General features: G+C 31.9%; 2 protein-coding genes across 2 annotated transcripts; one reads left to right on the forward strand and one right to left on the reverse strand.

The window, feature by feature from the left end:
• Positions 1-207: 207 nt before the first annotated feature.
• On the reverse strand, positions 208-1243 carry LOC134281436 (perlucin-like protein). The gene is made up of 4 exons (XM_062763901.1): positions 1151-1243; positions 925-1019; positions 664-751; positions 208-519 (listed from the first exon to the last, which is right to left on the reverse strand). The coding sequence occupies exons 1-4, from the start codon at positions 1209-1211 to the stop codon at positions 290-292; spliced, it is 474 nt and encodes a 157-aa protein (XP_062619885.1). The 5' UTR covers positions 1212-1243; the 3' UTR covers positions 208-289.
• Positions 1244-13386: 12143 nt separating this feature from the next.
• On the forward strand, positions 13387-14953 carry LOC134281417 (heavy metal-binding protein HIP-like). The gene is made up of 3 exons (XM_062763883.1): positions 13387-13972; positions 14240-14356; positions 14553-14953. The coding sequence occupies exons 1-3, from the start codon at positions 13537-13539 to the stop codon at positions 14951-14953; spliced, it is 954 nt and encodes a 317-aa protein (XP_062619867.1). The 5' UTR covers positions 13387-13536.
• The last annotated feature ends 475 nt before the right edge of the window (positions 14954-15428 follow it).

The following is a 15428-nucleotide window of genomic DNA, read 5'->3' on the forward strand; positions in this document are numbered from 1 at the left end:
TGAACAGAACTAAAATATGGGCGTTTTCGAAAATGCATGCAAGCACGCACTTACAAGTATCAATTAACTATAAATTCCATTGCAATTTTTCTGAGGGTATAAAATCAATTCGGTGTAAAAGCATTGCATGGTAGCGATTAACAACGGTCTTAATCACCTTTACCTACCGTTTGTTTATTTCTGTCCGTTAGTTTTAAAAGTCTTGATTCTTAACATAGATACGTAATTAGACATCTGCAAACAAATTCTTTATTTTGTATGCGATACACAGAAGTGAAGTTTTACAATTTCAATGATCTTTTTCGCAAATGTAACCCCGTTTTGTGCTGCATGTAGCATCTCCCCAATAAAACGCCTTTTTATCATGATTAAAGTAACACAGGCATCTTTCTATTGTCGGACGATTGGGCTCCGATGGATAAAAGAAGGTGTATCCAATTTTTTCATTGGTGGATTCCCATTTCCAATCACCGACTTTTCTCAAAGTATTTCCACCAATCCACCAATACCATAGGCTATCTGCAGCATAAAGTATGTAAATCAAGGAAAGTTATAAAAACAATTTTGTCAATTGATTTATTTAAGAAATAAGAATTAAATATATTTGATCAAACATACGATGATCAAAGTACAATTTGTTCAATTTTAATATTCTTTAATTACTTAAAGCAAAGAGTTGTTGGATAATCCAGTCATTTTCCTTGGGTGTTTCCACTTTAGCAAGATAAGCATTTTTTGTGTTGCATGCAACCTGAAAAAATCAAATAATGTAACAGCTAAACGAAATAAAATATAATACATTAACATTTTAATGAAAAGAAAAATCAATTTAGAACAAAATAAAGTTGGTTATAAGAATATCGCGTAAAACTGCTAGTAAATTTTAAAGGCAAATGCATTGCCTAAAAATACATGTATACGTACTTTGCTTTCAAACCAACTTTTATTGTCCATTCCAAACATATAACAATGTCCATTGAATTCTATCCACGGATAGCTACACATAGTCTCAGCAAAACCTGCAAAAGGCAATCCTTAAGTTCAACAGGTAGGATTATTTGAAATTATACAAATCTAAATTAAAACACTTCATTGTTAAGTTATGATTATAACACTTGCTATAAAAATATCACAATAAACACTGGCATACCAATAGCAACGAAGAAGCCATACACAACGCAAAAAATAAATACAGGACTTTTCAAATGCATCTTGAAGAGAATGCTATGCCTTGCTTTACTATTCCCACAGGAGTTTTAAATTGCTTTATAGTGTGTCAGAAATTGAAATCAATGCCGCAACAGCTTGAAACATATTGGATTACTGATTTTGAAAGTAAAATTTATGAATACTAAATGAAGTACTTGACTGATTTGATTGGTTAGTACTTACTTGAAAACAAAGATGTTTTATTACTCTCGTGTTACAGTAACACAATGAGTCAAAATCATGTGTTTTTAACGATATCTGTAGCATACACAGAAAGACTTATGAAAATTTTGAGTATATAGCTAAGATATGAGAATTAAACTGCAAGAAAAAATGCACAATATAAGTGCCGAAAAAAAAACAAAGGTTGTATCTACCGTTTCGTTGTTTTCGTGTATGTCAAGGCCACGCCACTTTTATTTTTAGCTCAAACTTGTAAACAACATTCAACTGGAGCATGCAAATGTGAGAAAAATGTTCTAACAACGTTTTAAAAAGATTGCATCAAAATTTTTGGTCTACTTACATTCATTCCTGGGTACTTGAGACCATGGTAACTATGGAAACTTATTCAATTTTTCTGCGCACGCGTACAATAGGGAGGAAGAAGTATTGAGCAATATTTTCGTTATGGGGCATACTGAAATTATTTTTACTTTTATTTTTCTTCATAAAAATAGAATTTTTAGGTTCTGAAACCTGTTATTTTCTGAAACCTAATAGTTTTAGTAATTAACACAGGTCATGCAAAACACTTCTACATTTGTAAATTTTCCCATTTGTGCGTCACGGTGTCTCTTTAATTAAGTAAATCTGTAATTCAATGCTTGACAGATGTACATGCATATGTAATTACTTGAAAGAAATAGACAAAACAATTTTTCTACAATAATTTTGAAATTTCAAATTGGAATTTGAAAGGTGATGATAGAATAAAAACGATCATAAACAAAATTTCAATTAAATTGTTTAACTAGCCAGATCTAGCATTCAGGTTTACCTAATTATTTCTAATAACAAATTATTACAAATATACAGTTTATTAGAAATTTTTATCTCTCAAGCGTTAAAATATGTGTGTGTTTAACTTCACCGGAAACAGCTTCAAAACACTATAAGAATCGGTGATAAGATAAATTCATTCTACTTTTAGGCAATTCAATCCATGAAAGCTTTAGGAACATACATGTATGTGTTTATATAAAATAACACCAAGATGACAAAGTATTTTAGTTTTTGTAAAAAAAATGACTTAAAATAATAGTAAAACTCAGTGAAGTTTGTTTCAGTGATTGATTGTAGGTTGTTTAACGTCTCGTTCGAGAATATTTCACTCATGTAGAGATGTCACCATATACCGGTGAAGGTCTTCAACTTTTGACCTTTATCTTTACGGCCATTGAACAGTGAACGATTGTTATCATGGTAACGCCTACTGTGACACGGAGTCTCTTATTTTTCTTTAGGTCTCATCCGAGGACCTGCATCTTTCACTTCAAGATGTTGAATTAAAAAAAAATTCAACGATACCAGGTATATAAAATCACCATATACCAGTGAAGTACTTATAAAACTAAGGAGTTAAGTAGTAAGGGTTCTTTATTTTGCTAACATACCGTGACACGGGGCCTCGGTTTTTAAAGTCTCATTCGAAGGATCTGCAACTTTCACTTCAATGTTGAGCGCTTGACGAACGAACATTTACTACCTTTCTATTTTTATCGACTTGGGTCAGTCGCGGCCGTGATAATAAATGTGCAATATGACGAGAAAAAAAAACCAAGAGTCTAATGAGCCACATCGCTTCCTGAGCACTATGGCTAAGAAAAAAGCAGAAATCAGTCCAGTATTACAAGTTTAAACCCATTAATGGTCCCAATCTACTAATAAAAGAGAGGGGACTATGATTTGAACAAACTTGAATGCTTGAATCTACACTAAGAATGCCTGCATATTTCTTTGACTACACTTCAACATTATAGTATTTTTTGCTGGACGGTGTGCTGATAAATTTCTGGTGCGGAAATGACGCCAAAACTTAGTCTTTTATAACGAAATAGTCCAACATGAGTGATGAAAGTGGTGATGTCGCTAGATTCTTCGGCTAGCTCTAATTGATAGAAGCCCCACTTTAGGTCCAACTTGCTGAATACACCGATGACGTATGATCAAGTAACAAGAGTTACTTTAGTTCATATGTCGACTCAGTATATCCCAGTGAACTTTAAATGAAAGTCACCACTAAATGTTCCACAACTGTTTCATGTTTGGAAGATCTCTACTCTAAATCCATTCATTACTTTCAAATGAGAGTACAATAAACAACAACACACCATTTGGACATAGCAACGACAAGCAGCAGCTTTATTTGTACAATGTACATAAGATATGCAAAATGTGAAAATCAATTTGTATATACAAGTTTATGTTGGATTGAATAAATCATGATAAAATTTAAACTTATCGTACTCTACGTGTCGTCCTAAACTGGCATTTAAACCACTATTCACCTCTTATATAACAATGCTAACGAGACCGGTTCTAAAAAAACATGTGATATTCACCAGGTATTCAAATGAAAACCTTGTAATTCCGAAAAAAGTAATTCATTATCACACCAAGTACAGTTGAATTTGATTTTCGTCTAATTCGTTCCTCAAACGAAAGAAATCATATTTACGGACTATATGGAAGATGAACGCCAACTGAAACTATACTGAATAAGAAAAGAAATGATTTCTTGATCATCTTTTCCAAAGTGAAATTTCCGTATTTGTAAAGTAATATTCCGCTATCACCTGTTTATGGTATGGCGTGTAAAACGTTGCATTATTATACTTTTTTGTCATTCTTATTCAAAAAATTGTTTTTTTTTCTAAATCATCTCATTCCTGTTCGATAAAATATTATTTCTATTATATTAGTTGTTATTCTTGTGCAAAAAAGTTGTTTCTGTTCGAGAATTCATCACCTATAAGTTGTTATTCTATTCAAAAATATGTGATTCCTATTCGATAACTTTTTTCATTTCTATTCGATAATAAAATGATTTAAATTCTATAATCATGTTAAACATGTCATTCACATTTAATTGAATATTTAACCAGTTATAGTTTTGTCATATTTTACATAATGCAGTCGCTCTCGATTCAAGCCCCGCCTTGTATCTCCGATACAATTGGAAACTCGTACTCTAAATATAACATAGTAGAGAAAAAGTAAATTATGGTGATACAGAGGAAAGAACTTAGAATTCGTTCATGCAGAGGCTTTTTACAATTTTCTTCTAATGTTGAAATATCGGGATATAATGACAAAGTATTAACAAATAATTATGAAATACTAGTATCATTACAAAGATAATTTTACCCACACAAAGCAGTTGAGTCATTCTATACATGTAACTAAGATTACTATGTCGCCTCCAAGGATCTGTGATAAATAGAAATTGCTTTTGGTCATCCGTCTTATATGCAGCAATATCGAAGGGTCCACATAAGTGTTCTGTGATGGTCCATCTAATTTTTCCGTGGATGTCGTAACCCATACAGAATCCTCCAGAACGACTGGCAACTATAATGGTGTCGTTCACAAGCACCATTCCTGAAAAAACAGATGTAAGGGAAACTAAAAATGAAATATTTAAATAGATGTACTCAATTCCAGATACTTGGTGAAGTTTTGCGCTAAGTAAAGTGGAAGTTTGTCCATTATAATATCCGCAATACTATCTTGAACAAACATCCTTGAATGGACTACCACTAAGTTCTAGATGTGAGCCATATTTTGTCCTCAAGCACATGGAATAAATCCTTTTGAACTGCTCTCTTCTGAAGTTTCTTTTCCTGGATTGGAAACTTGAAAGTACTAGTATATTTTATCCGAGTAATCATTCGCAATTTATTTGAACAAAGTTTTGATGGATGAACCTGATGGTTGTAAAGAATTTCAATTCAATATTTTGCAAATTCTGTAGTAGTTATGAAATACAACGCATCGTTGGCTAGTACAAGTTGTTTAAACTATAGTGAATTGAAGAGAAGTCGTCAACATCTAGATATCAAGTTATAGGCTACATCAAGTTGCCTCCTTCTTAAGAAGATAAAAACAGGTTGTTGAAAGACCTGGTCTCGAAAGACTATATTTCCGTAGTTATGGTAGACATATCTAAGTTTGTGTAGAATCGTTTTTTTTATAAGAATGTTCTATTTTAGCAATCAAAAGAGATGAAAGTTATCGTGTTTCACTTCAATTGACGAAGCAGTTGTCCATGATACTCAGTAATGAAGAAACTTGGTCTTAAGATATCTTGAGGAATGGTTTTAAAGTGTAGAAGAGTGGTAATATTTTGGAATATGATCCATAAAAAACTTTGTTCAAGTTAATCGCCTAAGATATTACTCAGATAAATTGTACTAGTACTTTGCATATTTTCACATGTATATTTTGACCTGTAATTCTGGTTTCCGTGTCGAAATAATCAACTCTTTCCAGAATTTCCTGGCTGATTCCCGCGCTTCTTCTCTGAGACAATGTTTCTGTGATGATTGAATTTAGCTGACTGATGTCAGCATATTTTAGCTGAAAGGTAGAAACGACAAACTGATTGATTTTTTAATTTTTTTTCTCCACTTGACTATTTTCAATGTATTATTACATATTAGTTTTCATATTTATTTTTTGTTACAATTCTAGTCATGCTAAACAGTAAAGAGAATACTACAAGTAGTACTAAACTATTTTTTCTTAAGATTTCACACTGGAATCTCTTCGTCTTACATCATTTGCATACAATCCATTACTCCGCCTTTTAACATTCATATATGTTGATCTTTCAGGTAAAATATTTAACATCATTGATTGTCTTGGATTTATGTTCATGTATGCCTGGGTGCGCAAATTTACATCGCTTTCAGTCGATGCAGATGACCTTGCACTACCACTTTGACTTCCACTTGCAATGCTTTCTGTCGAATCCTGGATAGACTGCTGTTGGAGTGATAAAAATGATGAGGTGTAACACTTATGAAGCTCGTTTCCTTTGTTTAATAGTAAAGTCACCTCCCTTAGTAAGACTTCATACAGTTTAATCACTGTTTTACATTTCTGCTTAGCCCAATCCAATTTTGAAACATCCATATCGTCACAGTGTCCATCTGCCTTTAGTTGACTTATTACAGCTTTCACCTCTGCAAAACGCAACCTCACTTCTGATAATCCTTCGTCTGACTTCCTTTTCAATGTTTTGATTTTAGCTTCTGCGTCTTTTGCCTGTGTTGATATTGGCTGTAAATGGTGCTCGGAACAAGTTTCTTCACAAGCGAGAAGTTTACAATCCAAACACCAGTTTTGAATGATTTCATTTTCATGGATTTCACAATGCAAGTCTTTTTTTTTTATATTGATGTCGCCTTGACAGTTTTTTGCTATCATTTCGCCGACTTCATAGACATGGTGCTTTTTCGTCGTAGGATTCATACCATGAAATTGATTACAAATATTGCACATTCTCATTTCACATCTATCACAGTAACGTATTGCATTTTCACCCGTATGTTGACCCAAAGAGCATTTTGGATTATCGATTTTTGCCAACGGTACTTGATTCACAGTGAAAGGATTCATTGCATATAAAACATCTCACAATGGTCGCTTTTCGACAAATGCACTTTTTGTTCATTGTGTGTCCACACTGAAGATAACAAGGGTGGTCATAAACCGTCAAACAACATGGACATCTTGTGTACTTCTCAACATCCTGCTCACAGCTGTTGAAAAAGGTCTGGCGTTTAAGAATGAAAATGTCCAACATCATATGATGCAGTTTTTCGTGATATGGGGTTTGGTTAATTAAAAATAAAATGATTTTTAATTCATTTTAAGATAACAATTTTCACATTTATTTCATTATCAAGACTCATAGAGAACCTTTCAAACAATTCTTTAATTTGACGACCTTAAATACCTATGACAGACAAAGAATCATTAGGATGACGTTAACTTTTCAATCGTCAACTTCCCATAATTATGCAGCAATTTTCCTTCATCTCTTGCATACGGACTTTACACATATACACAAGAGCATGCCCTACGTATGAACAATTTCTTAAACGAGGTAAATTATTGACAAACAAATTTGATGAAACAAGAATATCAGCAGTCTCGTTTAAAGTCATCATTTGGTAAGTTCTATGGTCAATACAATGGCATTTTCAGCAACCACTACATGTGTATTTATCATTGAGTCGAATGCTGACTAACGTTTTTCATACTAATCGTCATTCCATTATTTCTACAATGAATTGAATGATCATGACAAGGGTGTGTGATCGGTCGGCAGAGGATGCTCACTCATCCATGGCACCTGATTCCATCTCTTATCACCCCTACTATTGTTATTGTGATTTAATTTCAAATCATGTGGTTTAGGTTGACCTATTCAAAGGTTTTAGGGTAGGACCGGTTTTATAAATAAAATTGGCAATAAACAGGAAATTGCTATACAAATGTAGTCTGTTTCTTTTGAAAACTTGTCCTTTGAAAAATGTTGTTCCATACCTTTCTGAAAGACTTTCATGTTTTCAACAGAAAAGGGTGACTTAAAAGGGGGAGGGGTAAATAACAATATATCTTGTCACGATTTACGGAGAAAATTAGAACTTACCACGCTGGTTAAAAAAATTTGTAATTTTCACTACACAGACAAATACTTGTTTGCCTAACATGGTTATTTTATTAATGCGTACAGAGGATCTTATCACGAGCAACTGTCCAACCGTTAAATGAATAGCAACCTTTACGCCAAATACACATGTACATGGTTACAATTTACTTCTAACGCGTGGTTCAGGTCAATCTATGATCATGTCAATGGAGTGCAAGTTTAAAGAAAAATGTTCTTATGAACAAAATACAAAGATCAGAAACTATGAAAGGGAAGATGGCACGGGTGTTGTTTTTGATTTGTTGTTAAATTAATAAAATGTAGTTTGAGTCAATTTCAGAACACGAGCGCTTCAAAGGTAAGGAAAACGAGCAGCATCTCTTATGAAATGAACAAATCATTTTTTTTACATAACTATACTCGTGACCACGTATTTTGGCCATGGAGTCCACCTCACAATTGTATTCACCGATAGTACAACAAAGGAATCAATATAGTAGCAAATCGCTTTGCAGTATGACTTTTTGCAGAAAAAAATCGTTTATTTTATTTTAACAACTGAATTCTTTGTAATTCTGAGCGTAAAAATAATTTAGAATTTAAAAATGCTTTTCATTAACGAAATGGATGGGAAAATGGTCTTTTGCCTTTCCGATCGCCATCAGATTTTCCTTTTTTTAAATTAATTATTTTCATTTTTATTATATTTATTTTTTAATTTTAATTTTTAACAAATTAAATTCGTTATAACAAATTAGTGAATCTGTTATAACAAATTAAATTCATTTTAACAAATTTAATGAATCTGTTTTAACGAATTAAATTCGTTATAACGAATTCAATGAATCTATTATAACAAATTAAATTCGTTATAACGAATTCAATAAATCTGTTATAACTAATTGAATTCGTTATAACGAATTCTAAAAATCGTTATAACGAATTCAAAAATATTTTTGATAGGTCCTAAATGGGCTTCCGTTGTTATCTCCATAGTTTCATTTAATAAAAATGTGAATCTTTTTATTAAATATCGGACACAAGTACAAGATATTCGAAGGCAAGACACATGAATGATCCTAAGTTTTACAAACATAGATTTTTAAACAAGGATTAAATGTTGACGACTTTTCTTTCACATTGAGAGCAATTTCCCAAAAATATTTAATCTATTTTCATTTAGCATAGTAAACTGATTTCCTTAATAAGCCCAAATTTCCTGGTTCTAATTCCATATTGATAAAAAAATCCTTTATATTTATATGCACAATTATGGGACACCTTCAAGGAAAAAAAAATACCCATTAGAAATGGTTCATTTCGGAAGGAAATATTACTTTACAACGCTTGTTTAAAATGTTTAAGCAATGAAAGATAAAAAAATCTGAAATGGCTCAAATAAATAACTTTTGACGTAAGTTTTTAGACGTATAAATTCTTTTTAGACAAACTACAATCTTAGTAGGTTTTGAAAGCTTCCAAAATAAGAAGAAATATGATCATATCATAAGAAATTGTTTTACTTCTCATACTAAATTGTCAAAATTTTCTGTTTTTGCATCATTTTGTATCTTGAAATGACTACCTCACCATTTGTGAAAACAAAAAAAAAAATTAATTATACATGTATTACTTTTATCAAAATAAATTAATTTTCCTACAAATGTGAAAAAACTAGAGGAAAATCGGGTCAGCAAAAATCTCTTTTAGTTGAATTATTTATCTTAATTAGGATATTTATTAAAACGTTCAAGTTCAATCTTAGTTATAATTTCACTTGGTATATCTTCTTCCTCAATCTGTGAAAGCGTCATTAATGTTTAAATACAATAAGTATGAGAAGAATTTCTGAATATGCATACATGGAGCGTCGTAGTTAATATACCTCATGGATTATCAAAAGAATTTTTCTCTTTCAATAATCACTTTTGATATAAATAGTAAATATTTTCCTGTCTAATCTATCAAGAGATTTTAAATTATTTTCCCCCATTTCTTGTAATAAAAAAGGTGCAGTATTTTTTTTTTACTGTATTGCGTCACAGTGAAAGTATTCTATTCATTCCTAGGTAGTTCACGAGAACCGTGAACTTAATAAATTGCGTAGACTCTTAAGGAAAACATATTTTGAAATGTAAATTTTACTCCATTAATATTGGTGTGATTTATTCTCCTTAGAACTCCATGAGGAAATATTTTTCGAGTAAAATAAATGAATCGCGAAGTAATGACCAGTGATCAATCTCAAAATCACATAAAACAATACAAAATTTTAGAGCTGGACAGAAATACCGCAGGTGGGTTCAAATGCTATTGAGGAATAACTTTGTAAATTAAATCACCACCAATCAACAGAGACCAACATAAAATGTACAACGATTTGTTTTACAAAAAACCAGGCGGAGCACCCCTGCCCTCGCAAAGAGCATGTCGTTCCTGATGCAAATTACGCCACTTCAGTTCTCTACAGCACTAACTCACTCAACCAGAGTTGCGTTACTAGATTACCCTCTCACTCCGTCGCGAGGTTTACAACTAGAAGGTTTATAATGCTTGGATAACAATATATGATCTCAAAATGCATGCAGTATTATCATGCGTTGATGATAAGTATCACACGCACCTGACGTTACTTATTTTTCTTTTAAGAAAAAAGTATCCCTTTTAGGTAGGGGTATAATTTTTCATTAAAAGAAAACAAAGTAACGTCGGGTGCCTGTGATAAATATGTACATGTAGGCCCGAAGAGAAAGATCTTTTATGACGTGCATGAAGAACTTAATGACTCATTGTGAAGAAACACCGATATATACATCCTCATCGATCCTTTATTATTTCCTCAAATATGTAATTTTGTATTTACGAAGATCAAGATCTAGTTATTTTATACTCGAGGAAAAATTATCTGAGGTAGACGACATATCCAAATATTCTAATTTACCGAAGATAAAGCTCGACATGATTTAGTTACCATTCAATATAAATTTAAGAGTAGGTTGGTTTAGTTATCTTATTGATACATCCTTACCATGTTTCGTCCCCACCTGTCGCCATGCTTTTTCAGTTGTGACCAGGAAGCTATTATTTTGTCAAATTATCATTTTAGAATCTTTATGTTTATAAAATGAAAAACAAAAGCTAGATTTACCATTTAAATTCTTTTATAAAAACATGTGACCAGGAAACTTTTTCACAGGATAATTTAAGTGTTTCCAATACAATGTGTTTTGACGGTTCTGTATTTGCATTCAAAGATTGATTGATTTTAAGTTATTAACCCCTCAATTTAAAATTTAACACGAAAATCTATGTCACATTATATACAAGCTGCATAGAACTGTAGCTCTATGCTTGAGAAAATTCGGACAGATAAAGCAGAGAGCTACAGATCCAAGCGTTGTAGAAACTTTCGATTTACGCCAACGATTTTTTTGTCGTTTTCTTCGGGTATTTTTTCTTGTATTTTATACTTTTTCTAGCTTTGAAATTAATTTTAAATGATATTTGATAATTAATCATACATTCAACTTCAATTCCTGATAATTTACTTACCTCTAAACGCTAAGAAATGGCTGTCTGTGGTTACGGACGTCGAAAGGGAACTCTTTTAAACCGACATTACAGAACTATTTACAGGACTGTTTCGGACGGTTAAAAGGTAAAGAAAGTATCAAAAATCAGAGTTAAATACATGTATTAATATCAAATACCATTCTAAAATTCAGAGAAAGCTTAAACTACACAAAATAAATACCTAAAGCACCGACAAAAAAATCGTGGGCGTAAATCGAAGGTTTTTACAACGCTTGGATCTGTAGCTCTCTGCTTTATCTGTCCGAATTTTCTCCAGCAGAGAGCTACAGTTCTGCAGCTAATTATATACTGCACAGTAAAAATCAAACCATTGAGATTCTATTATGTTAGATATCTATACAGAGATTGTCGTTGAATATCTAATAAAAATATTTAGAAAGAAATGTGAAATTTTCACACATGGTAAAATAAAAAAAAATACGAATTTTCCATGGTATTTTTCAGATCATGTGTTCATATAAAATGTGTATTTTTATGCCCCTATAAACGAATGTGAAATGAAGATTTTTGTATTTATGGAATAACTTTATCATTGGCCTACTTTCATATTTCACGATGGTATGTCCAGTGAAATTACCCTACTTTTGGTACCAATATATTGAATTTGCATTTAAGATGAGTTTAATCTTTGCTTTGTTGCCATACGGGGGATCAGTGTTTCAATATCATCATAAATATGCACATTGAAAAAAAACTATATTCTTTTGTCATTATGGTGGGATATTTCTGCACCCTATATATGCAAATTATTTTTCTATGGATTATGTCAACATAAGAGCTAATCATTTCAACTTGCAATATATATAATCACCACTATGATAACATGCGAGAAAATGCGATTAATGAGAAATCTAAGAATTTTCAAACACTATGAATTATCGCTATGCTAGAGGAATTTATTTTATATTAGTATGCAATTCACTTATTTTAAAAAAGTTCGTATTTATATTAACGTGCAAATAATTTATGTTGACATGCGAGATAATTATGTTGACATGCAACTTCTCTATGTTGACATGCAATTTTCTTTAGTTGACATGCGAGGTAAGTTTAAAATTCAGATGGCTATTTCAAAAGTTGCATGGCGACATAAATAATTTGCATATTGATATACATGTTAATAAGTTGCATACCGACATAAATAAGTTGCATCTATGTGTCAAAAGTCGCATGTTGGCAACGTTTGATGACTAAATTACGAATAGTTTCTGATTTATACATTTGATCACATTTTTCTTGAATCTCACCATAGATATCTTGCATTGTTGTATAATGACATATTTATGTTTCATGTTGACATAATCATATCGTATTTCGACATATTCTGTAGAAGAAATACTTTGAATAATAATGGGTAGAAATATGTCATATCGATTAGGAAATATTTGAAAGTGTCTTGACGAAGGAAAATGCTGATCTGAAATTGCAAACAAACAGTTTTAGAATGGAGTAATATATAATCACAATTCGAAACAAGCAAGGGCGTATTTTTATGGAACACGATTAAAATAGCAGGAGTGTGTTGTTGAAAAGATCTAAATACTTCTGTAGAGCAAATCTTTTTACTGATAATTGATAAGAACATTTGTTAGACTGCACTGCACATTAAGTTGTGCCTCAACGTAAATATTTTATATTGAAGTTAATTGCTAAATAGTAATGCGTCTTACTTTAAAAGAAATAGATTTGCAAGGTTAAGTTACTTGACCTGATTTTAAGGATCTTCATCCCTGTGTTCAAAATAAAGACCTCGTTACTTGACAATTCTATAAGAAATTATAGTAACTAAACCATTAGTAAGAGTTATTTCTCTTATCAAAGGATCATTTAACCTTAAAATGTAGATTCATGCAATATTTAAGAGTTGGCGTACCTTCTCCAAACAGAGTTTACAACAGAAGATGAAGTGTACATATATCTCATTTTCTTGGTTCCTGTTAGTAAGTTTTATATGTCTTTCAAAGATAAAATTTTGCGGTTGCCTCTTGGCACATGACCATACGACCAAAGCTGTTACCGATGTCAATTCTATAGAATCGGCAATTATACACCAACTTCTCACAAAACAGATGTCAGCCTTGGAAAACAATGTCCGTTTGCTTACTGATGAAGTGACAAATCTAAAAAAGAACCAATCCAACAACGACAAAAAGATGACTGACCTTGCGCGGCATAACCAGGAACTTTCTCAAAGACTGATCAGTCTTGAAAATACCTGTATTTATTCCGCTATTACTACTGAGAAAATGGCTACCCAGAACAGCAGGTTGAACAAATTGGAACATGATGTAAATGGTACTGTGTTGTTAGTTTGGACCTTAGTTGTTAACAGTGAAAAGGATCGAAATGAGACTTCGCAACTGGACATCCTTGTATCAGTGCTACAGGACGATCTTCTTAGGGTTAATCTATCCGTCATGGAGGACAACAGCGTTTTAGAGAAAATCAATTCATCATTTGAGATGTTTAAAAATGAAAATAACTTGAAAATACAGAAAGTTGCAGGTTTGTTTGATTGAAATATCTATTTTGAATGTTTATTTGATATAATATTTTATAATTCTTTTCTGATGGTTTCTCTAAAAGTTTTAGGTCTTGTTTGTTTCCGTTTTTTTTTTCATAGTTTATGGCGTTTTTCATATACAGTTTCAATTTTATAGTTTTACTTTAAAATGTTGCAGGTTTTTTTTCCCCTATACAAAGTGAGTAGTATATTTTCTACAGTATTTCTGATATAATTTTATAACCTTTTTTGTTCGTGTTTCTTTCAAGATCAAGACAAAAATACCAACACGAGAATCAACAATCTAATATCAGACATTCGTAACGGAAACTTAGTAACACACAACATTGTAAATTCTATCAGCAATTTGGAATCAAATATCCGAGGTAGGTGATATCTATTTATACAGTAAAAGGAAATAAGTATTAGCTCTCTTGACATTCCTTAACAAAGTATTGAAGAGTGAATGATTTCAAAAGGTATTCATGTCAGAAAAAATATTTTCGTTAAAAATTTAATTTCGGCTAACAAAGTTCATTACTTTCAGTTGCAATTCTTATCATTTCATTATTTTCATTTCAGAAATTCGAAACCATGTCGGTTTTACAGCAGGTGCAACCACTAGCAATGTGTGGTCAGGATCTACCTTAGTTTTCAACAGATTGATTTACTCTAACGGGGGCGGCTACAGCACTTACTCCGGCGTGTTTACCTCCCCCGTGACAGGGACTTTTGTCTTCTATGTTGCTGTGATTTCAGATTCGAACGTTGATCTATATTTAGATATTGTGTTAAACGGTGTCAGTAAAGTGAGAACGATGTCCTATTCCACTTCCGGTTCACACTCGTATCAAACAGGGACAAATCTTGCTATATTACATTTAAGTGTTGGAGACAGAGTTTGGGTTAGGAGACATAATGGAGGTGCTTACGCTACACACAGTGATGCCCCACTGGTAACCTTCAGTGGATTTCGCTTATAAATTAGCACTCTTGAATCTTAAATCATTTTTCTGTTGAAAATAAAGTAGAATCTTGCTATTTGTTTTAATTCTTCCTGCAACACTCGAAATTCCATTTGTTGTGTATCAAGTTGAACTTTGTTAAGTCTGAAATTGAAACTGATTTTTCAAATCTTAAACCCTTATTATTACATGAACGTATTCAAGGGCGTAGCAATGTAATGCTGTAAAAGGTATTTACATATGATAATCAATATATACTAATATAAATGGATACATGGCAAGTAATAATTTAAATAAAGCATTAAAGTCTTCAAAGAAGTAAATTTTTAAGCTGTTTTTGAAAATACAAATAGATTTTGATTGTTTATTTCGGGATGAGCGTATTTTTTATTTAATGTTTGATTTGTCAAAAGTTCAATAAATAATCTTGTTGCTAATTCATAAATAAATTCCCCAATATATTTTCACATTGTTTATTTGACCAAAGAAGTTC

The sequence above is a fragment of the Saccostrea cucullata genome, unplaced genomic scaffold, assembly GCF_032062105.1.
Source record: "Saccostrea cucullata isolate Sc308-1 unplaced genomic scaffold, CSIRO_AGI_Scuc_v1 ctg588, whole genome shotgun sequence".
Classification (NCBI taxonomy): Eukaryota; Metazoa; Mollusca; class Bivalvia; order Ostreida; family Ostreidae; genus Saccostrea; species Saccostrea cuccullata.